The sequence below is a fragment of the Strix aluco genome, chromosome 8, assembly GCF_031877795.1.
Source record: "Strix aluco isolate bStrAlu1 chromosome 8, bStrAlu1.hap1, whole genome shotgun sequence".
Taxonomy (NCBI): domain Eukaryota; kingdom Metazoa; phylum Chordata; class Aves; order Strigiformes; family Strigidae; genus Strix; species Strix aluco.
Genome location: NC_133938.1, coordinates 21,290,465 through 21,314,510, shown reverse-complemented (window position 1 = coordinate 21,314,510; position 24,046 = coordinate 21,290,465). Strand labels below are relative to the sequence as shown.

Here is a 24,046-nt window from a genome sequence, read left to right as displayed (position 1 = left end):
TCACTTGTTATTATCATTGTTCTCCATGATCAAAAGTTGATTCAAATGTTGTAACAGCTGTAATTCTTTTTTTAAAGCAACTGGATAAGAGAAGTATGCAATATTTGAGCACCTGGGTTTAGGTATTCGGGTGAAGAAAAGGTCTGTGAGCTTTCTCAGCCTTCCTTTAAAAGCCTTGTGTATGTTCCTCACTTCTCTAGCAGAAGAAGTTAGTCCACTCACATACATAAAAGACATGATAAGGCAACAATTGTGCTTACACTTAGGCTGCAGCTGGAGAACAAAAGAAGGTATCAGGTAAGGATTCAAGTATCTGCAGCCATACAGGCACAAAACCAAGTCCTCTATACTGATAAGTGGGAGAAGAAGCTATGAGGTGCTGGTGTCAATAGCAGTGACTGTCATTTGGTGGTGACTGCCTGTAGAGACCTGACGTGTCTCCAAAGTTTATAGGACTGGGCGGTCTGTCTTTGTAGAGGCACAGTAGTAGCTAAGTGGCTGTGTGTGGCTTTGCCAGCCTGTATTTCAAGGGTTTATTTTTCATGGGACACAGAAAAAAATCCGCTTTCCTGGAAATGTCAGCCTTTATTGACTTGAGCATTAGAGCATTTGAGCAGAGGTAAATGGGATACAGGGTATGACACAGGACTGTATGCAAGTCCTAGCATGCTTCTCAGATGTGTGTCTGAGATGCTGTTGCTCTCCATGCCACTGATGTCCTGGCAGCACTTTCTCCTGAGCTCTAGAGCAGCTGGGAAGCAGGGAATAAGCCCTCAGCCAGGGCTCAGCCAGGCACTCCTGGCTGGGAGGTAAGCAGGGGCATCACAGTGTGGGGCAGCACAGCTAAAGCTATATGAAGGTCAGTAAGTACCTTAGCCCTGGAAAGAGATGTGAGGGTGCTTGTTGGAAGTTACAGCAGGGAATATAGTTACATACATGTTAGGCAGATTCTATTTCACTCTCTTCAGAAAAATATGACTTTTTCATGAGTAGCCTGCAGGTTAGGAGCAAAAGAAAAGGTGGAGATCAGAAAGATTTACATTAGAGGAATGCTAAGAGTAGTTTCTGTCTTGCAACAAGGCAGAATAAAGTTTTCTGCACTTCTTAGAGCTTGCTCCCAAGCATAGGCTCAACTGTGCTAAGCAGTGATGTTACATCAGGAGATAATTTGTTTGGTAGAGCTAGTTTCTGGGCTTTTGGCCTTTCTAGCAATATTTAGTGCATTTCTTTTCCTAACTTATTTCTAACCTTGGGAGAGAAATTATCTAAACAGTTAAGATGTACAGAAACTTTCTGTGGTAAGAAAACTAGGGTCTCTGAAGATTTTATTCTTCTGGTGATACTAAGCTCTATACCTTTCAAAATGTCAGCTTTTCTCTACAGAAGTCTTGTAAGCTACTACTGTCAACCTTTCTGAAAAACTCTGTCCCCTTCAATACACAAATGATAGAAAAGGTGCACCTGGGTATTCTGTCATCTGTTCCAGATACTTTCATTAGTCTAATTCAAAGAGATGAACCTGTTTTTATCTGTTGATCCTAGTGGATGGAACTAGGAGTTCGTATTTGACCACCCAAGCTGAAGGAAAAAATGTAAATTCTATCAGACTTTGAAAACTCAAAAATTGAATCTGCATGGCAGAACTTGAGCTGTACAAATGTGTTACATGCTATTGCTGTCAAGAGCTTCTGTTGGTTCAGGACATCATTTACACAGTCTCTTTTATACTTGGTTTTCTGTATCAGATAATGAATTCTTATGGTATGTTGCTGCAGTTGTTTTTTTATTGCTTTCCTGCTAGTACCTTTTCCATTAAAGAAGTTGATGTAAGCATCAGGTTTTGAGATTAATCTCCTCAAAGCCATGCAGTATCAGAAGTTAGTTTCTCCAGCAGTACCAACTCATGCAGCTATTATGACAGACCATAAATTTAGATTCCAAAGGCCAATTATTGTCCAAGAGTGTTGTTCAATTTTCCTTTGACCTAAGTTTTCCCTACTTTGTCCATTCTTACATAAAATATGTTTTATTTCTGCTTTCTCTGAGACATTTTAACTCATTTGTTGTTTAGTGGAGTATCTTTTTCTAACATGTATGCTGGAAACAGCTGTCTAGGTAACAGCTGTGAGGTAACCTCAGTTATCTGTCTTTAATGGAGATACTTTAGACCTGGCAGTTAGCTGCCAAAAATGCCTGCTGGACTCAGTCTTAACTACCCTATATCTAACTGTACTAATCTTGTAACTACTTAGTATCACCAGATGCAAACTTTTGCTAATCATAGAGTCATAGAATGGTTTGGGTTGGAAGGGACCTTAAAGCTCATCTAGTTCCACCCCCCCTGCCATGGGCAGGGACACCTTCCACTAGACCAGGTTGTTCAAAGCCCTGTCCAACCTGGCCCCCATCCACTTCCAGGGAGGGGGCAGCCACAGCTTCTCTGGGCAACCTGTGCCAGTGTCTCACCACCCTCACAATAAAGATTTTCTTCCTTAGATCTAATCTAAATCTCCCCTCTTTCAGTTTAAAACAGTTACCCCTCATCCTATCCCTCCACTCCCTGATAAAGAGCCCCTCCCCATCTTTCCTGTAGAGCCCCTTTAAGTACCGGAAGGCCACTATAAGGTTTCCCTGGAGCCTTCTCTTCTCCAGACCGAACACCCCCAACTCTCTCAGCCTGTCCTCATAAGGGGGATGCTCCAGCCCCCTGATCACCTTTGTGGCCTCCTCTGGAGCCACTTGAGCAGGTCCATGTCCTTCTTATGTTGGGGGCTCCCTAGCTGAACACAGGACTCCAGGTGGGGTCTCATGAGAGTGGAGAATCCCCTCCCTCGGCCTGCTGGCCACACTTCTCTTGATACAGCCCAGGATGCAGTTGGGTTTCTGGGCTGTGACATTCTGGGCTCTGCACGTTGCTGGCTCACAGTCAAGTTTTCCATCCATTACTACTCCCAAGTCCTTCTCTGCAGGGCTGCTCTCAATCCACTCAAGACCTTGCACTTGACCTTGTTGAACTTCATGAGGTTTACCTGGGCCCACCTCTCCAGCCTGTCCAGGTCCCTCTGGATAGCACATCCTTCCCTCCAGTGCGTCAACCGCACCACAGCTTGGTGTTGTCGCAAACTTGCCGAGGGTGCGCTCAATCCCACTGTCCATGTCACCAACAAAGATGTTAAACAGTGCTGGTCCGAACACCCACCCCTGAAGAATGCCAGTTGTCACTGCTCTCCACTGGGACATCGAGCCTTTGACTACAACTCTTTGAGTGCGACCGTCCAGCCAATTCGTTATCCACTGAGTGGTTCATCCATCAAATCCATGTCTCTCCAATTTAGAGACAAGGATGTCATTCAGGACAGTGTAAACTGCTTTTCACAAGTCCAGGTAGATGACATCCCTTATCCACCATCGCTGTAACCTCGTCATAGAAGCCCACCAAATTGGTCAGGCACTATTTGTCCTTAGTGAAGCCATGCTGGCTCTCACCAATCACCTCCTTATTTTCCATATGCCCTAGAATATTTCCCAGGAGGATCCGCTCCATGATCTTGCTGGGCACAGAGGTGAGACTGACTGGCCTGTAGTTCCCTAGGTCCTCTTTATTCCCTTTTTAAAAATGGGGGTTATGTTTCCCCTTTTCCAGTCAGGAGGAACTTTGCTGGACTGCCACAACTTCTCAAATATGATGGACAATGGCTTATCCAGTTCCTTCAGCACCCCCGGATGCACCTCATCCAAGTCCCATGGACTTGTGCACCTTCAGGTTCCTTAGATGGTCTTGGACCTGATCTTCTCCTACAGTGGATGGTTCTTCATTCTCCCTGCCTTTGCCTTCTGCATTTTGGGTGGTGTGGCTGGAGCACTTGCCTGGGAAGACTGAGGCAAAGAAGTCATTGAGTACCTCAGCCCTCTCCGTATCCTGAGTGACCAAGTCTCTCTTTTCTTTCCAGGGAGGGCCCACATTTTCCCTAGTCTTCCATTTATTACTGATGTACCTATAAAAGCTTTTATGTTGCCCTTGACATCCCTGGACCGATTTAATTCTATCAGGGCTTTGGCCTTCCTAACCCAATCCTTGGCTACTCAGACAGTTTCTCTATATTCATCCCAGGCCATCTGTCCTTGCTTTCACCCTCTGCAGGCTTTCATTCTATGTTTAAGCTTGTCCAGTTCATCCATGCAGGCCTCCTGGCATTCTTACCTGACTTCCTCTTTGTTGGGATGCATCGCTCCTGAGCTTGGAGGAGGTGATCCTTGAATATTAACCAGCTTTCTTTGGGCCCCTCTTCCCTCCAGGGCTTTATCCCATTGTACCCTGCCAAGCAGATCCCTGAGGAGGGCAAAGTTTGTTCTCCTGAAGTCCAGGGTAGTGAGCTTGCTGTGTGCCCTCCTTGCTGCCTCAAGGATCTTGAACACCACCATTTCATGGTCCCTGCAGCCAAGGCTGCCCTTGAGCTTCACACTCCCTGCCAGCCCCCTTGTTGGTGAGAACAAGGTCCAGCATAGCACCTCTTCTTGTTGGCTCCTCTATCACTTGGAGAAGGAAGTTACTATCAACGCATTCCAGGACACTGGAATCTTGCACACTTTTGCAATTTTAGGTTTAGGGATTCTCCAACTAAAAGCATTAAGTGGTACTATTTAAACAATCTATTTTATCTGTTTTTTTCTGGTTTTCTTTTTTTCCACTTGTGCATATAATTACTCACTAGAATCTCTAGACAAGGTATAATTCTTTCACCTGGTATTAACTTTTAGAAACTACTACAGTTACCTTTTTTGAATGCAGGAATTAGACTATTACTGACTCTGGCAGTGGGCAGATCCTTTAATATATGTACTTGTGAGAATCTTGACTTCTATGTACTTCAAATACTTCAGAGTTACATTCATCAACTACCCATCTAAATTTTGTGAAAAATTTCTGTTAATGTGCAAGGATTTCTGACTTCTTAGCATAGAACTCTGAACTGTGCTTAACTACACTGATAGGCTTTGTCGTTTTTCAGTTTTTGTTGAGGATATGTTTTGTAGCAATACAGCAATGGCTTTTTTTCATGCTTCTCAGGAGATCCTGGCTGATATTTATCTCTGCCTTGGTTATGCACTCGGCAGAGCTCTTTATGCAATTTATTCTCCATTGAATTGTGAGCTTTCTCATAGCTGAGAATCAAGATGACTCAGTCAATTTACAGCTGATTCAACAGTAGGAGGTCAATCTTAGTTTCTCCTTTACCCTTTGGGTTCTAAGGATTTATTTTCTGCCTAAGACATTTTTTATAATCTCTCTCTTGTGTAATTTTCTCAGCCTACCATTTTCTTCTCCCCTTTTTGTTCTGTTTCCAGTATCTAAGTAGCTTCCCAAGAGTCTTAAAAACTGGCCACTAAGGCATTTAGCATAGGATACAGAAACTAGTTGCATGTGAATGACTGAACTGCAGTTGTATGAATTTGTGGTGATACTGGAAAGCCAACAAAGAAGCAAGTAAAAACCATTTCACGTCTCCCATCAAAATAGTCAGCCTTCAAAATCTAAACTTATCAAACAATCTTTATTTTAATTTATAACTCTCAAAATATTTTTTTTCTTTAAATCTAGAATTTTTTTTTTTTAATTTTTATTTTGCAGTGGACGTTAAAGATATTGCACTGAAGTGAAACACTAGATATGTATCCTGGAGTCTGCTCTTAGATGAAGAGAGTTAGAGTGTGGTTTCTGCTTCTACTATTATATTTGTTGGTGTTGATCTATCTGTGTATTTCAAGACTTGTAATCCCCTTTAGGTACGGAGTAAGATGCCTGATAACTTTTTTCTTCAATGTGAAATGAAACAGCACATGAACAGGAAGTGCAATATTAAAATGTCATGCAGATTTGCTTCTCTTAATACCGTTACGTATTGTTTATCTCTTCTCCGTGATTTAGCTCTTAAGGCTTTCTATAGCTACTTGAATGCAAAATGTAGGTCCTGAAAGGAATTACAGAAAGTAATAATTTAAAAATATATTCAGCTGGTTTTTTTATTTATATTGTAAGAAAATGAAAACTGCTTTAAAGGAATGCAGTGCTTTAAATACCATAGATAAATGCAGAATACCAGGACAGGATCAAATGCACACAGTCTTTGATGGGATTGAAGTTATACAGAGATTTAATAGGAAAAATAAAATAAATAAGTAAATTGTAGCTGAAAACCCTACTCCGTAGCTTTCAGTGACTTTGGCTGTCCTTGGCTTGCTGCTTGTTGGAAAGCTGTTTCTTCAATTACAAGTAGCTCTTTGACTCATTTTGACTTAGGGAAAATATATTTTTGACTGTCCTGCATATTTCTTGGAGCATCTGAATTGGGGGAGGTGATATTTTTCTAATCTTGCATCCCGTTAACTACTCACAAATACAATCCTAACAGGTGGCACAAAAAAGTCATTTTAGGGAAACACATGATTTACTAGGTAGTAAATTGCTTAGGCAGTCTTTGTCATTTAATTTGGCCAGGATGTTAAAGAGATCATCTTACAGAGCAATTGTCCTGATTGACTGTCCTCTAACCCTATTCCAAAAAAGAAAAAAAAAAAAAATCAGTCCTTTAAAACTCTTTTTACAGAATCGTCTAGGTTGGAAAGGACCCTGAAGATCATCTAGTCCAACCATTAACCTAGCATTGGCAGTTTCCAACTACACCATATCCCTCAGCTCTATGTCGACCCTTATCTCTTGATGAATTTGATACATCAATCATTTGACAAAAAGCATGGAGGAAAATACTTCTCTAGAAATTGCATGTGAGTCTCCTGTTCCAATAGATTTTTCTCTTCCTTTCTGAAAATAGGAATGTTTACCTGCTCAGAATCTGAGCCTTGTGAATGTTATTGCCATATATTCATTACCCTACATTTACTGCACTTTCATTTAAATACCTTTCGGATAGAAATTACCTTACATGAAAGTAATTTTATCACAGTTCTTTTCAGTTGATAATTTCTGTAATTCATTTTAGTAACACTTTACAATGAAAAATAATGTGCCACAATACATATCTGTTCCATCATTGCTAGACAGGAATAGTCCACTGTTAGAAACAGTCCCCAGAGGGGCTCTGGCTATCTGTGTAGTATTTTACTTTCAAGAACCGCAACACACTTTATTTGACAATGCCCTGAAAAATTAAACTTCCAACCATATCTAACAGGATGATAAACATTTAGAGAGGTTTTCAACACTAATCATTCACTGAGAGCAATCCAACTGAGAGAGAAAGAACTGACACTGACGAAAAGCACTAATTGCACTAATGAAACTTTTTAATGTCTTCTACTGACAAGGCAAGCATTGGAAGGCTGTTGCTTCTTTGAAATGGATGAAGCATAGTAATTCAATAAATGTTATTTCTTTGTATTGTAATCTTCCCAAACAATTTCTGAGCTTAGCTCTCATAAACCAGTAACACCCTAGTAAGCAATTTTACTGTACCAGATAATTGTGGAAGGACTTGCATAATAGAGAGCCAGATGCAAGTAAACATCCTGCATGTAAGGGTTATGTCTTTTGTGAGCAGAAATGAGCCACCTCCTCCTCTTTATTAATCTTCACCTGCTGGTACTGAACTCAATTATAGTAGCCAATAACACGAAGCAGGTTCTGTTTCTTCTGCTTTTCATAATGCCTGTTTTACTTGCAAGAAATAGGTCAAAGCACAAGGCACAGGAAGATAAGATGCCAAGGACAGCAGGATCCAAGGAAGCTGTAATCTGAGGGAAACTAATCCATGAACGATTTTTTTCTGGAATTGTCCTCAAGTCTGAAGAGGTTTCCAGAATTTTTGCTCTTCCTTCTGATGCAATGACTTTTCCAGCCCTGACCATGAGAAATGCAGGGAGAAAAAAATTCCTGGCATCTAGTGAATGCGTTGTAGCTTACCTCTCCTGCTGGCTATCCTGGAAGAAGGAAGGGCATCATGAGTTCTGTACCTGTTGGATATGAACAAGGAGTTGGATTTTCCTTTCTTTGTGGGATATTTTTAGTATGCTTAGGGAAATTTTTAGGCAGTGGAAGTCTTTTCTAAGAGCTTGTATAGCATAACTATCCCAATTGGTTTATAAGCTTTATTACTCTGTATTTCTTTAGAACACCCACACTGGTGATTTTTTTTCTTGAAAACTGAAATGAAAAGATTATGTAGAAGTATCTATTCATTACATAAAGCTAGTAAGATACAGGTACTGGTGCGGGATTAAATTGCTGTGTATCAACAGCAGTGAAAATTTCTCCTTCCAAGATTTTTTTCTATCTTTGGGGAAGATTATATGACAAAAGCTGCTCTGCCTCCCTATTTTCGTTACCCTTGTTTCTGGAGTTGCTAGTTGCAACATTAGTGTAAGACAGTTGAGATATTAAGTAGAGAGTGCATGATTAAAACCAGTGTGGAAGATACGCATTTTTGGAGTCATACATAATACATCATACATGGTTTTCCTAAACTTATTGTTGACTTTGGCTGTGTAACTAATGCCAAGGTCAGCTGGGACAAATCTGATATTGTTCCATTTCTGTGGGATAACATTTTTCTTTTTTTGCTAACTGAAATGTTAAATGTTCCTAATGGAATTAAACACTGGACATTAGGATGCCTAATAAGCTAAAATTTGCTTAAATCCAATTTAGATACTGTCCTAGTTACTGTAGAAGCAGTATTCAGCATGCTGGATATTGACATTGCTCTATGAAGAAAAGGTTAATGCCATAAAAATTATGTGTCCTGAGACGGTTGTATCTTCTTAGCAACTGCCCACTCCAGTTCCCAAAGGTTAATTTTTTGCTGTCTTAGTGAGAATCTGATTCTGCAGCTGTTATGTTCTGTACTCAGATCTCTTACTGACTTTAATTTCTCTAAATCAACAGAATTCTTGGGGGGGGGGGGGGGAAGACCAAACACTAATAATATTTTAATGTCTCTCTATTTCTGAGGTAGTTGTACTTCATATTTACAGTTTTACCACACAGCAGTCAGTTCAAAGTAAATGAGCCTTATATGCTTCTAAGAATGACAGTTTCTGGCAACGTGAAGAGTGCGAAAACTGCAATGATGCTTTAAGGCCATAAGAGTAAAGTCGCTGGGTGGTCATAAGAGAAAAGAGATACTAATCTTAGTTCTGGTGGGTACTAATTAATCCTCTCCCGAAATGAATCCTGAAGATATTTTATATTCCTTGATTCTGTCCCAGTACCTTCTTACCCCTCTACCACCTGCCAGGGCTGTGAAGAGCCAGGCTGCCTATGCATAATCAAGCTCTCTTCATATTGTCCTGCTGTCAGGCCAGTGTACTAGCTGCCTGTGTGAGCTGTTGAGCTGCTACTTTTAATCCTTTTGCTCTGGCAGGAGCCTACAGAATCCCCCACTTACTTCATTTTCCCACAAGAAACCTCAAATTTCAACTTCTGATGTTCTTGCCAGCTTTGTAAATGTACCCTTGCACAAATCTCTCTCTCCCCACTTTTCCTTCTTTAATCATTTTTTCCCACATGATCACTTGCCACTTCTTTCTTTTAGTACAATCGGTTGTCTGGAGTTGAGCTGGCTAGGTGGATGAGTAAGGCATTGAATGAGTAAGGATTTCCAAAAGCAGTGACCAAAGTAAAGAGTTGTGTATTAACCAAATGAGCATATATTTTGTTACATAATAATTTGACAGTGTCCCCTATTTTATCAGTGATATTCATGTTCTAGCCTAATAAATTGCTTATCCTTTAGCCTAAAAATTTGTTAAACACAGAATATTTTTAAATGAGAAGCAATCTCAAGTAAATTAATTTAGCAAAGGGCTTGAAAGCTTTGGTTATTAATAATCCTGCAAGTTACCACAAATGATCTTGAAAAGCTGGTTTATTTATTATTTTATTATTACTCTCTTTACCTTTCCAGCTGCTCCTTGCAGTTCAGGATTCACTTCTCAAAGCAGCAAAAGCTGTTACTATGTCTCTCAGAAGTGACTTTTCAACTGATTTATTTCCTTCCTTCCTGCCTTCCTGAGTCTCCTGCTAATACTTTTTGCCTGGAAGGTAATTATGATGAGAAATGATGACCAAGTCAAAGGGGTAGCCTCTCAGATTTTTTTTTTTCAGGACCAATCCTGGAACAGGTTTTATGTAGCACCTTATTGGAGCATATATTTATATATATGTATGGGACTCTCCCTTTAGAAAGGGGAAAATTAAGAGGTGTCTTTGTTGCTACCAATGTAGGTAAGCAGTTTCACTTTGTACCAATTCACCAATTTAGAGGAAATATGATTTTATTTTTAGATATGAATCACAATAATCAAGTGAATGACAATAATTGCAGTGAATCACCATTAGAATGGATTGTAATCATTAGGACTAAAGACTGCAAATCTATAGGTTGGAGTAAATCAGGACTAATTCACAGAATCACAGAAAAAATTAGGTTTGAGGGGCCTGCTGGTGGTCCTGTAATCTACCCATGTGTTCAAAGCAGGGCTCACTTCAATTTTAGGGCAGGTTCCTCAGAGCCTTGTCAGTGAAGTTCTTAGTATCTCCAAGGATATTCAAATACCTTGATAGAAGGAAAGTATCTGAATAGTGGTGGATGGAAATGGATGCTTCCTGCAATGATTGTCTTGTAGGAATCCAGCCATTCAGAGAAATGCACTTACTAACTTCAGTGTGAGCAGGCTAATGCCTTAAAGGTTGTCATTTTAGTGCTGCTCTGGGCTTAACCTTGCAGCCAGAAGGGGTAGAGTAGAGGTAGTCCTCTGCAGAAGGTGGGGGCTTCTTAAAGTGCAGAGGCATCTGTCCTGCAGTGGGCATGAAAAACATGGCTCTGTGAAACAAACCAGTGTAGGAAATTCCTGTGAGGTGTGTCCTCACTGGCCTGGTGATGGTGTCATTCACAGCAGTATCACAGGGCTGTACGAATGCTTTGTGTCTTTGTAGCAGAGTATTTTTTGTCACTAGACTTTAAGTTTTCCTCTTTCTTGAGTTTTCTGTCTTCACTGCATGCTCATGAACAAGCTACAAAAGGAAGGGCATTTTTCAGAGAAATGATGTGTGTGAAAACATGAATGTAACATAAATGTCTTGGTGTTGAATGAAAATGTGTGATATAGCTCCGTGGATTGTGAAGCTAAGGACTATACCAGGGTATGGAAGAGCTGGGTTCCCAGTGATGAATATTATGAATTGGAATTTAAATATTTTTAATATTTAAGATTTTCAAAGTAATTAAGAAAATCATCATCTCTGTTTCTAGCTTTCTTGAACAATTACCTGGTAGCAATGTCTGTAATTCTTTTCAGTAAATTGTGGGCTTTTTTCTTCCTTTTTCTCCATTGATCCACTGGCTAAAGGTATCCGGAACTTGCCCTTTCTATGCTTTTCATCTTAATTTTATGAAGTAATAGATAATATCCAACTTGGGAATGGGATTTCAGGTGTAATTCTAATGAGAAATGTCTGGTATAATTTGTAAGAACATAAGTAGTTCTACAGCACAACTGTGTGTGAGCTTATCCAGCAGAAACTGTTACAGAGGATGTATTGGACTCCTGCCAGGATGAGCCGCATACATTATATGCATATATATGCATATGATAACCAGAGCTGGAGGTATGCAGTGATTATGGTGCATAATTTATGATATTAGCCTATTTGTCTTTCCCTTTTGAGAGAAAGTTAGTAAGTGGGTTAATTGAATCTTATACTTGAAAATATCTTTGGAGTCTTGTATACCTTACCTGTTCATGATACAATTGCTGAGGGCCAGGCTTGGTTATGGAAAGAGATAACTCCAAGTTTTACTATACAGCTGCCCCTGAATTGAGGAATTCTTGGTCTTGGAAGAAAGACCTTGTAATTCCATGCAGAGTCCCATGCCAAAGTGACAGTCTCATTTCTTTTACACACTTTTGGATAGTTTTACCTTTCCCCTCCTCAGTATCTCATAATATTTTATTCCTGATCATGGTATTAGCAAAAGATAATGATGGCAAGTGTGCAGAGCTAAAGATTAGTCACACTTCTGTTTAAGTGTGGAATTTAAAAATGAGAGGGTGGATTCATCCAGGTAGAGACCAGGCTATAAAACATCAACCCTGCAAGCAAACAGGGCTTGATTTTTCATGGAAGTTTTCCTGCAAAGGAACAAGGTCTCCTTTGGTTAAAACAGGAGGTTATCTCCATCCCTCTGGTAACTTCAGCTGTTGCTCACAGGTCTTTGAGAATGTGTTTACAGTATGTGTAAAAGCACTGGGGACTACTAAATCCAGTTCCTATAAGTGGCTAAGCTGTGGATGAGAGCATAAATAACCACAGAAAGGAGGCTGGACAGGCTGGCCATTTCCTTCCTTCATACTTCTGTGTTTTCAGATTGATGAAAGTTTTATACAGACAGTGTAGAATCTTGAGGAGTGGGCAAACATTTACTTTAAGTGCATCCCTTTGATGGCTGTGAAGAATATTTAGCCAATAAATTGCATTAATTAGTCTCACTATTTATAATAAAAAAGGTACAAAAGAGAAGGCGAATTACAATGCAGCAAACTGCCATATTCAAATGAGTGAAATTAATTCAGTAATATGTAAAGGGAGTTTTAGTATTGGTCTGTAAAACCTTCAGGCATTGTACAAATGTCTGAACTAATTTTGGATTGTGTACAAAATTGGCTGTACAGATATATACAGTGTACTGCACAGGACAGGTCTGTCTGATTTTTTTTTTTTCCGCTTGACTACTGCACCATGAATAGGCTAGTGCTCTGCTTATGTCAGCTACTGTTCAGTAATCTGCTGCATCAGTCTTCCAAAGTATTGCTGATTAACTCGGAAAGGGGTTTTCTTTCATGGAAAGAAATTATAAGAATGATGATATTCTGTGTGAATGAGATGAGGAAGTTTATTCCAAAATCCTGAGGTTACTCATATGATTTTTATTAAACCAATTATGCCAAAGATGGCCAAGTTTACAGTCAGTTTGTATAACACTGCAGTTACTGAAAATATGTCTACCAATGAAGATAACTTCATAGCTGTGGTAATAATTTTCGAAGTGGTAGGCTTTTTCCTAAATTTATCTTAGGTAAGATTAAATAATCATTATTTGAGCTTTCAAATATCAGTGTTTAATTTCATTTCACATTGACAAAACTATGTTTTGTAGTTTTTTATTTTGGCAATAGAGTGGTAGATATGCTAATACAGGCTTTAGTTCTGAAGATGTACAGGCTTTAGGTACACGGTGTCCTTCTGGCATCCCAAATTTCTGTTCTAACCTATGAAGAACTTGCATGCAATAGTACTTCTTAATTTGAAGATAGCAAGCAGTTTTAAGAAGATTGTCTTACTGATGTAAACACTGACTAGACAACTAATGTGCTGTGACTGCTACTCATTATATCAAACTCTATCATTTCATTGTTGCCTTATCCTCCTCCTCATTTGTTTCATCTCCATCTGCTCACTCTCTTATATACTTGCACTGCACTGTATGAGGTGCCCAAGCTTACTGGGGCAAAATGTTGTCTTCTATGGAAATAGGGTCTAGCTCTACTTAATACTGCAATACAAATGCAATATTAATGCTTATGCTGCTACTAATTTGACTTTTTTCTCCCTGTGTGACTCTTGAAAAGTATAATTCCTATTTTAGAGCTAGTTTAGCTGTGTGCAAGTGAAAGTTAAGAGTAAAATTGATCACATCTTACTAGAGCCCTTTAAAAGAAGGGTGCTAGTCTAAACTAGTCATCAAAGCTTGTTTCATTATTGTTGCAAGTGGTATCATCAGAGGCTGGTATTTCTTAGGATGGAATGAATGACATTTTCAGAGGATGATTCATCCTACCCTAATGTAGTAGATCTTAGACACCTACTGGAGTTCTCTCTCTGTGAGCTACATACTAAGACCTTATGAAAAGCTTAGATTTGGTGTCTAATTTGTTTGAATCATACTGCAAATGTTCTGGGCAAGCCCCCATTTCTGATTCTGCGCTGTGCTCCAGCTGCTAGAAAATTATTTTTCTCTTCCATTTTGATGGTCCTACAAGCATAAATTTTAGCAGTAAATGCCCTGGGCTTTAGGACTCAAATCACTGCATATCAATAAACAATTTAATTAAACAATTAAAATGTCCTTTTAGTTATCTCTTAACAATATCTGTTATTAAATACAGAGGAAGAGACCATTATATTTTGGCAGAGTAAAGCTTGCATCAAATAACTAAGTATTATACAATGTTCTTCTAAAGTTTGTATGCAAGTAAATCTCTCGCCTGCTGTTTGCCAAACTGGGGGGCTGTTCCTAATTTTCTTCCTGGATAAAGCCAGGAGGTCTAAAGATTTTAGTTCATTCTGTCTCTTCCCTGCTGCTGTGCCATCAAACCAGATGCAATATTCCCTTCAGAAATGGCTGGTTTAGTGTAGTAGTGTAGAGATATAACAGGGAAACAGCTATGGGGTTGCCAGCTGCTGTCACTCTGATAAAGCATGAAAGAGGTAGGCAGAAAGGTAAAAACAGTGAGGTGATATGATATAAATTCTTCTTTTTCTTCCCATTGAGAAGGCTTTGTTGGGTTGGCTTTGTTTCTTTACTGCCTTTTGCCATAGCAATGTTTTATAACTAGAAAATGCTATAAAAAACTGGTGATTGTAAGCACATGAAACATTAGTGAATCTGGTTTGAAATTGGAAATATCTACCTGTAATGAAGGTCATGATTTCAAAGTATTGCAAAACAGTGCAGCTGAGGTTTCTCTTTGTCTGCCCTGCTCTACATTGTGTCTCTTGAGCTGATATTTCACTTAAAATTAGGTAGCAAAGGAAAAGAACAAGATAAATCTGTGAGGACTATCAGGGGAACTCCTGCTCTGAGATCAGTGGCGCTATTCCCAAGAAAGTTAGTTTTAAAAACAGTCTGTCTGTCATCTGAGTTTCAGCTGATAATTTTACCAAAAGCCTTCTGAAGCAAAGATTGTTGGTTCTGGGCTTCTCTCTGCCATCTCATCTGTCATGGCATATCACTGATATAAATCAACAAGGAATACTGTGATTGCAGAATATATTTAGCTGCCTGCATTAGTCACTGGGGATTGTGTTCTTATGCTTCTATTTGTTTGATTTAATACATGTTTGCATATTCAACTGTGCAGCCAATAAACATCATGTCCATTATAATCAAAAGTATAGCTCTGGTTTTACTTGATCAGCTAACTGCCTATTCATGAAGGCAAGCCACTGGTGTGCAGGCCATGCTTATAAAGTACGTCTGCAACAAAATGGGAATTTGTTTGAATATTAAAATAGAGCAATGCTTGGTATTATTGTCTTTTTCCTTTTGTAATATTCTAAGCATCTTGTGGAGCTTGGACCTGCCTTACCTATGCATTCCTAAGCATTTCTACCCTTCATTATTACACCAAGTAGTAGTCTACATAGTGCAAGTTAACTTCTGTGAAGAGGACAGTAGCAAGCATCAAGTGCATGTATGTTTTTCAACTGGTGCAAGTCAGACAAAAGCTAATCCAGATTTTAACTTAACTTTATCAGCTGCAGGAAACCAAGCCTTTCAGACTTGTTCTAAGGTAAAAAGATCTCCAAAATGGGAGAAGAGGAAGAAGGGGATGAGAAAGGATGACAGTGTGAGAGCAGGTCTTACCTGCATAAAAATAAATACACAGTTCATTATTTTCAGAAACAGCCATAAGTTTACAGCGCTTTCAAAGAAAAAAAATCATTGAAATTTTTGTATACCTTCTGCTTTAAAGTTTTTTAGCATCTGGTCCTCTATCTACTCTGTAGTTGAGCCCCTTTCTATTCAATAAGGTGACCTGACTACTTTTCCCACCTAACGATCTTTATTCTAAAATCTAGAGGCTGGAGAAAAGGAATAATTAACTCCCTTAATTTCTCAGTGAAGCATCAAGTTGACAGTCAATCAATTTGCCCATATAGCACCATTATTTTGAATGGAAAACAGAGCCTGACATTTTTGTGTTTTTTTCATCAGTGACCTGAGTTGATGCAGATCACTCTGAGCTGACTCTGAGTTTACCAATGAAGCAGACTTTAAAACTCCTCCTTGACTTAAATCCTGTATTCTCTGTCTTGTAACTCTATTAAATGGCCAGTCCACCTGTAATATTTGAAGCATGGGCACTAGAATGAGCCAAAAATATAAGTGAATATTGTATCTAATAGATTTATTCCGGCCCGCTGCACACCATGTTTGTAAATGATTGGAAGCTACATATTAGAGCCTAAACAGTGTCACTGTTGTAGAGTAAGAGAAAAGCATAAAGACAAGCTCTCTTCACTGTAATGTCCCTTAATAATTCCTTTAATAGTCTTATGCTCCATTTAATGGCAGCCAGTATATACTTGCTAGCATTTGTGCATCAGCAAAAATGAGCAAGCACTCAGGATACAGATGTATTCCTGTATGACCAGGAATATCATTAATTTTGTTTAGCCTTAATGAGAGAAAGCCAAAGGGATTTTGAACTATTGTTTACATCTACCTCATGGTGGGGTGTAGAGAAAGGAGAGTCAGATTCTTCTCTCCAGGTTCCCAGTGACAGGAGGAGAGGCAGCAGACCCAGCATAGAACACAGAAAATTCAAGCTTAATGTAAGGAAAAAATGTTTCACACGTCCGTGGTTGGACACTGGCACAGGTTGTCTAGAGTGGTTGTGCAATCTCCATTCTTCACTTGACAGTTGACTGGACTGAGCAACCTGATCTAACAGGACCTCTGTTGAGCATGTGGTTGGACTATGTGACCTATGGAGATTCTTTCCAAAATCTATGATCCAAAATCCTTCAGAAATGTTGATAGTAGCTTCAGAAAAGTTTTGTAAACACAGGACTTTTTATGTCCTTTAATTCCCATATGTAATAGCTCCATTGCTATAGCTATAAATAGAAGTTGGCTTGCAATAGCAAAATGCAGGAGTATTTTATTAGCTGGTTTCTGGAAAAAGGTTTTTCCCCCAATGCCAATTCTTGAAAGAAATACGCCACCAGTGTTCCTCTGAAGCATCCACTCAAATAGAACCGAAGAGCCAAGTCTAGTGCTCATTGCAGTCCTGGTATTGACTTTGGTCTTTGGATCAGGCCTTATATCCTAACAATGGGGGTATTCGTATGCAATCTCCAGGATGAAATTAAGATTTTTATGTGTATGGTAATGGATATTGGACTGTGCTAAAGAAATGGGGAAAAGAAACTCTGTGCTAGGCAGAATTCACCACAAGATGTCTCATGTCTCACTACGTATTTTTCAGAAAGGTAGGGAGCTATCCAGCTAAGCCTGGTGAGTGAGTGCAACGCAAATGACATGATTTAGATTCTTCTGGGGAGTATGTTAAGAACACATAAAAATAGACTGGATGTGGAAGCCAGGCATGAAGAGTGTGTTCTTCAAGGGCTGATTAAAAATAAATGCATGAAGACTAACATCACTGAATATGAACAAAATTCTCCAGAAAGGGGATGAAAATGAACAGCTAAAGCCAAAGTTCAACACCAGAATGATTACACATTATAAAAGAGGGCGATCAAATCTCATTTGTTATTTCTAACAGCCTTTAGTAAGGAAGCCAAGTGGAATCTTTAAGCCATATAAAATTTTGGGGCAAGGGGGGAAGTAACTTTTTATCTGTTGGCTTTGGGAATCCAGACTGGAGCCTGCACACAGGTCAATCTGCACAAGCATTGGGCACACTCGTCTGTTCTTAAGTGTTGTGTATGTATTTTTAAGTGGAACTCTTTTGTGTTCATACATACGGCTTCTCCCAGTACTGGAGCAGACTCTCCTCTGACTCGGGGATGATACCTGGGTGAGGACAGCTCCGTCTTCAGAGCTGTTAAACGAAAGGGTTTACACCTTTTAAAGGTTAAGTCGAGACACAAGAGAGTACCTATTTCTATCCCGAGTGTCTCACCACGCCGACAAACAGCGGCGATCCGTCCGCCTGCCCGGGCACGGCCGAGCTGTGGCTGCTGGCGGTGTCGGGGCCCCGCAGTGCCGAGCGCCCGGCGCTGCCCGGCGGCTCCGAGCGGGGCGGGGCGGGTGGCACCGGGCGCTCCCCCGCCAGTTCACGCCCGTCACACCGCGGGCTGTGTCGGGGGAGGGAGAGGGACCCGCCGTGTCCCCCGCCTCGCAGGACGCGGAGAGGGCTCACCTACTAATCACGGTCCCGGGGCCGGGGAACTTTGAGATAGGCCCTCGCCGCCGGTGCGGAGCCTCCCCCCGTCGCCCCCTCCCCCGCCTCCTCCCCGCCCGGGCCGGGGTCCGGCGCGGCTGCCGCTCCCCGGGCGGGGCGGGGCGGGGCGAAGCCGCCCCCTCTCGCCGCCGCGCTCCGCCCGCTGCCCGAGCCGGCGGCCGCGCTGGAGCCGGTGCCGGTGGCGGTGCCGGAGCGGCGGGCCGGGCCCCCGCCTGCCCTGCCCGCGCCCCGCGCCTCCCGGGCCTGACCGCGCTGCGAGCCGCCGCCGAGCCGCCTCCGCCCGCGGTGGATGCCGCCGGGGAGCGGGCGGAACGCGCCGCTGGGGAGGGGGGCTGCCGCCGCCGGAGCCCACGTACATGCGAGTGCCCTCTCCGCTCACCAGCATGCTGTACTTCCAGATGGTGATCATGGCAGGGACCGTGATGCTGGCTTACTATTTCGAGTACACGGACACCTTCACGGTCAACGTGCAGGGCTTCTTCTGCTACGAGGGCGCGTACCGAAAGCCCTACCCGGGCCCCGAGGACCGCAGCGCCGTGCCCCCGGTGCTCCTCTACTCGCTGACCGCAGGCGTGCCCGTGCTGGTGGTAAGCAGGGGCCGCCCGCCCCCCTCCCCCCCATCCCCTCCAGCAACTTGTTGGGCCGGGCCGGGTCTCGCCGCGGGCCCCGGCCGGAGCGGCGCCGCCGGCGGGAGGCTCTGGCGTGGGCCCGGCGGGCTCCCTCCCTCCCTCCGTGCCCCCCGCGCTGCGGGGCTGCGGCCCGGCCCCACGGGCCCCGGCGGGCAGCGCTGCCGGGCCCAGCCCCGGCTCCGGCCCCGGCCCCAGCCGCTGCCCACCCCGCGCCTCTGAAGCTTATTTTTAGCACCGATTTATGTAACTGCCAGAGCCTGTATTGCCAGCCCTGTTCGACTCCTTTTGATAAAAAGACTCTTTTATTTTTTGAAACGCGTGCGGGTTGCAGGTCGATGGGCTACCTGAGGGAAACCTGCTCGTTAGCAACCACTTACTAATATTTCGCCCAGTACTAATTAGAAAACCCCTCTGTCAGTTTATTTTTTTGAAAGAACAGCGAGCAGTTCTGCTTGATTTAGTTGTCTCCGTATGTCACAGTTACTGATGTGTGTGCAAACTAAACCAGTGTGTCTCTAATTGAATATGATCTTCTGTCAGTCAGGCTTAAATAGGTGTGTCTAAAATGAGGTTTATTTCACTGATTCTCTTTAGGTTTTTGGGAAAACAGCTAAGAGGAAAAAGCAGTCAGATGTCTTCCCTTCAAATTGTTGAATGTATTGGTTCTGTTGTCAGATAACAAGGGCATTAGCATAATTTAATAATCCCTGACCGTACTGTGGAGCAAAGGCTGAGAGGGAGTGAGATGGGAGTATTTAACCACTGGGGATGGATTATATAGAGACTCACCAGCTGTGTGCAGTTACACATACAGAAACTCCTTGCAAAGAGTTTATTTTAATCAGCTGTAAGCATTAGAATAAAAAAAATAGAGTAAGGGGAGGCCTCTTAAGATGTTAATTATTAGTTTAACAGATTAATTCATTTTCAGGAAAATATAAAAAATAGAAGAATAAAAAGCTTCATCAAAGTGATGCTATGGTAATTCCAGACACAGTTCCCTTCTGCATTGTAGTACCATGAGGTCTCAGATGGTATCCAACATAAAACCTCATGGTCAGGCTCAGCCTTAGTATTTGAAACTGTTCTTTTTTTTTTTTTTTTTTTTCCTAGGGATTGAACTACGTCATTTGGCAAAACTTGTTACCTAGCCTTTTGGTTTTGTTTTTATTTTAACTTCAATTAGTTGACTATTTTATTTCCCTGTTTGCGCTTTTGAACCCCCAAATGCTGTTGAGGTTTTAAAGGGTTTTTTTTGTTGGTGGTGTTTTTCTGCTGTTTGCCTGTGATGTTTGTTTTGCTTTTAATTCTGTTTCTTTTGTTTGTCTCAGGAAGTTATAAAGATTGTGTCAGATATTCATGATGAGCATCTCTTTTTCCTAATATGTGTCAGCAAAATGGATTGGTAGTTTTCACTTCCTGGGTGCTAGATGATTACGTCAGAGAAATCACCATGACATTTTGGGTTGGCAGTCTTGTAATAAGCCTTGCTAAAAAGCTAATAATAGAATTTAATAATATTTAACTGTGCTTTCTCTCCCAGTCACCAGTCTCTTGGGCAAATGACATGCATTGGGAGGTCAGGGCCTGGAAAACCACATTCTAGGTGCCTGTGTTGCACTTTTTTTAAAAAAAAATTATTTTATTAAATGGAGATTTCACCCCCTGGGTATCTCATGACTTCAACAGCATTAAGTCTAATCATTAACGTTATTAAATAAAGGCAATCTTTTTCAGGCTTCAGACAGAATTCTGTTCTGATTCTCCTTGGGCAATCCCCCTGGATTTAGCGTTTACATGGGGTAGCTCTTTTTCAGTTGTGAACAAGCTTACTTGTTCTTATCATTGAAAGAAGTGGTGAAGTTAATATTTCTTCACCAAAGCAACTTCTATGCTTTTAGCAGTAGTTGAACTTTCTTCCCAAGATTTCAGAGATGAATTAGATTCTCTTCTATTTGATTTCTCATTTGTGACAGTTTGACCATAGATGTTCTGTGTAATTTTTGGTTTTTCTATAAGTAAAATATAAAAATGAATCCTGTAACAAAGCCATATTTCTGCCTGTAAAGATACAAATGTAGACCAGTGAAGGAAATGGATTTCTGTGAATGAAATTGTACTTTTTTTCCAAAATCACTATTGTCATGGAATATAGTTTATTAAATACTATGATTTATGAGAGTTTTTTTACAAAAACCTTTTTTTCTTTCTGTTAGTTTGGTGTGTGGGGTTAATGCTGTTTCTGTAGTTTTGAGATAGAGCAACAGAGTCTTTACCTTGGTGTTCAGGGTAACTGGGTGGGTTTGGTTTTTTTTTTTTGAGGGATGGGGCTTGTTGAGTTGGAGCCATAGAGTGCTTCAAGGTAACCCAGGTTCTATTAATGTGACTCAATCAATGGCTCCATTGCATTGAGTTTTAATGAAGTTTCTCTAAAATCAGAGGATAAATGAGTTTTTCTAGTGATTTTTCTCATTCCACATGCCTGCTATTAAAAAAAGCTAAAAAAGTAAAGTACCTGGATCTGTCTTGATGAGCATCTCATCAGCAATGGGTCTCTTGCTGTCACATGGCTGCTCATCCAAAACTCCTGTGCCACATCAGAGCTGCAGTAGCAGACCTGAGTGTCAAGCTGCGCAATAGAGCTGAGTGATCCCAGGGTAGCTATGTGCATGTGCTGAGATGTAATGAATGAGCTGGGTCATTTGACAGGGTTGTTACCTGTGAACACTATGTTAATCCTGGAAACTTTCTGGTTAGTCTTTAAAATGTTAATTCCTCCTAATACATTTCTGCAGCCCTAGTGCAGTAGTGCTGCCACGCTTCCATTCCTGAGGCCATCTGCTTTGCCATTCTGTCTGCCCCCCCGTGCCATTCAAGGACAGATGCAGCTGGCTGTCAGGTCACAGGTCCTCAGGAGTCTGATGTGGGAAATGGAGGCCCGGGGCAGAAGCAGAGACTGCTTGCTCTACTGCAATGCTTGACTTGCAGGTGCTCTGGTATGGGAAAGGGAAACTGTGACTGAAGGAAGGGGGGTTTGTACTCTGCACTTGGGATTTACTGGTTTTGTGTATATACAGTCTTCAGTCAAGCATTTACAAATGGTCAAGCAGTTGGACTAGATGATCATTGTAGGTCCCTTCCAACTGAACTATTATATTCTGCAATATCTCCTAGGTCACATAGGAGCTAGTAAGAAGTCAAATTGTTGTGCTGTTCACTTCAACAGTAATCAATTAATTGTCTGCTAATAGACATATCTGCTTGAAGTCTCTGCAAGTTCAGAGTTGCCCAGAGAAGCTGTGGCTGCCCCCGCCCTGGCAGTGTTCAAGGCCAGGTTGGACGGGGCTTTGAGCAACCTGGGCTAGTGGAAGGTGTCCCTTCCCATGGCAGGGGGCTGGAACTAGATGATCTTTAAGGTCCTTTCCAACCCAAACCATTCTATGATTCATAGGTATAACAGCAATTGTAGGAAACCTGTAGAGGAATCCAGCAGCCGTTCTGCAGGATGAGAAGAGCTTCTTCCTTTCCCTTTTTCCAGTTAGGTTTCCCAGCTTTTATGCAGGTTCCATGAAATGAAGCAGGATACATTACAACATTGGTTTTCTGTGTTCCATGGATTATCTCTAAAGGGTGTATGTGCTGTTCCTTACCTGTTAAATATGCAGTTTATGAGTTCTTCCACTGGATAATTTTGAGGGCTCAAATGTTTGGGTTTTGTTTTTAAAAAAAGGCTGAAAACATGCAACAGCTTAACATACAACAAAATATGTGGTCCATTTCAATGTTAGAAGGCCTTCCATAAATAATAGTCTAAGTCATACCTTTAGGCACAGGTAAAGTAATGCCTTGAGTGAGTAGATGTGTTTGCATAAGGAGCATTAGGCAGACTAACAGCAAAATGTTCTACAAAATGTAGATGAGGTTGAAGTTGCAATCAGAAGAATGTAAAAGCCCTGAGTATGAGATTCTGTGACGGGAGAATGAGACTCCTTCAGAGGCAGTGCCCCTGTGGGCTCCCTTCCTCCCATTTGTCTTTCTGACTGTAGGGTTGAAAGAGTACTGCTGGCTCTGTGCTTCTGTCCTTTAACTGTCCATAGCCCTAATATTCAGAGATCTCTGGTACACTGAGGAATTCTCAATATACTTCTTCTCTTTTTTAATTTTTTTTTAAGTCAAATGTGAAGGTGACAAGAAATATGCTCTTGATTTCAGTCTATTCAAATATGTAATAAGCATAAAAGTGCTAGTTGAGAGTTTAGTGCTATTTAAGCCATTTCCCAAAGTGCCAGTTCTTGCTCAGTGGGCTGGTTGCTTTTTCAGACTTGTTATGACAGATGTAGCTTGGGATATAAACGTCAGTCTAATTCTTTAGCTTCCAGTAGAAATGATTTGTAGAACTGTGAGGCTAGTTTCTCATGGTTTCAGAATCTATAGAGTGATCAGGTCTGCATTATTTCTTTCTGGTAGATCTCAATAATTTTTGACCTCTCTAAAATACTGTTAATTACACTCAAGGATTCTTTTAATGTGTCCACACGCTAATATGAATTACTTAAAATGTCAAAACTGTTTAAGCAATAATTGGTGTAAAACTCAAAGTATTGGACCCAAGATGTATGCTGACTATTGTATAAAAGCCAGGAGATAATGACACACTTTCATTAAGATGTGTATACAGTTTTATTTTGCAAATGTTGTTTGTTTTTATTTCCAAGTAACAAGCGAATGATTACAGTACTTATTCATAAAATAGACACTGTTCTGTTTGCCTAGATGAATTCCTAGCATATTTATATTTTCTTTGTAAACCAATTAAAGACTAATTTGTTTTAGGATAATCCCCTTAATATCACCATTGAAAAAAACTACCTATCTTTCAGACATGAACCTTTAAATTGGCACATCCCAAACAAGGAATGGATGTAAAAGATCAGACGTTCTGCCTTCAGCTTAGCTTTAGTCAGTAACTTTCTTCTGATCACTTGAGGAAGGAATTTTGAAACCTGGCAAATAAGACTGTAAAATGAGAGATGCAACATCATTGTTCATGTATCGAATTTACTATACCCTGATACTTTAAGAAAACCCAAGATCATTCTGTAAATAATTAGAAAGAAAAGCTACCTTTTGAAGGATCAGCACAGATTTCAGAAGTCTCTCTTCTTCAGTGGCTTTGCTGATCTCTT

The 24,046-nt window shown here is 41.0% G+C and overlaps 1 protein-coding gene across 5 annotated transcripts in view; it reads left to right on the top strand.

Moving 5' to 3' along the window:
- PLPPR5 (phospholipid phosphatase related 5) overlaps window positions 1–24,046 on the top strand; it is a 113,218-nt gene that overhangs the window by 46,101 nt on the left and 43,071 nt on the right. For 3 of the 5 annotated variants that reach the window (XR_012624151.1, XR_012624150.1, XM_074832571.1), the window contains exon 1: window positions 18,440–18,818. The exons of 1 other annotated variant lie outside the window; for it this stretch is intronic. Coding sequence is in view for 2 of the 4 variants with exons in the window: in XM_074832571.1 (XP_074688672.1) it covers window positions 18,588–18,818 (231 nt within the window). In the remaining 2 variants the exon portion in view is untranslated. Of the gene's footprint in view, window positions 1–18,439; window positions 18,819–24,046 lie in introns of those variants that run through there. One more of the 5 variants, XM_074832572.1, reaches the window with a different exon arrangement.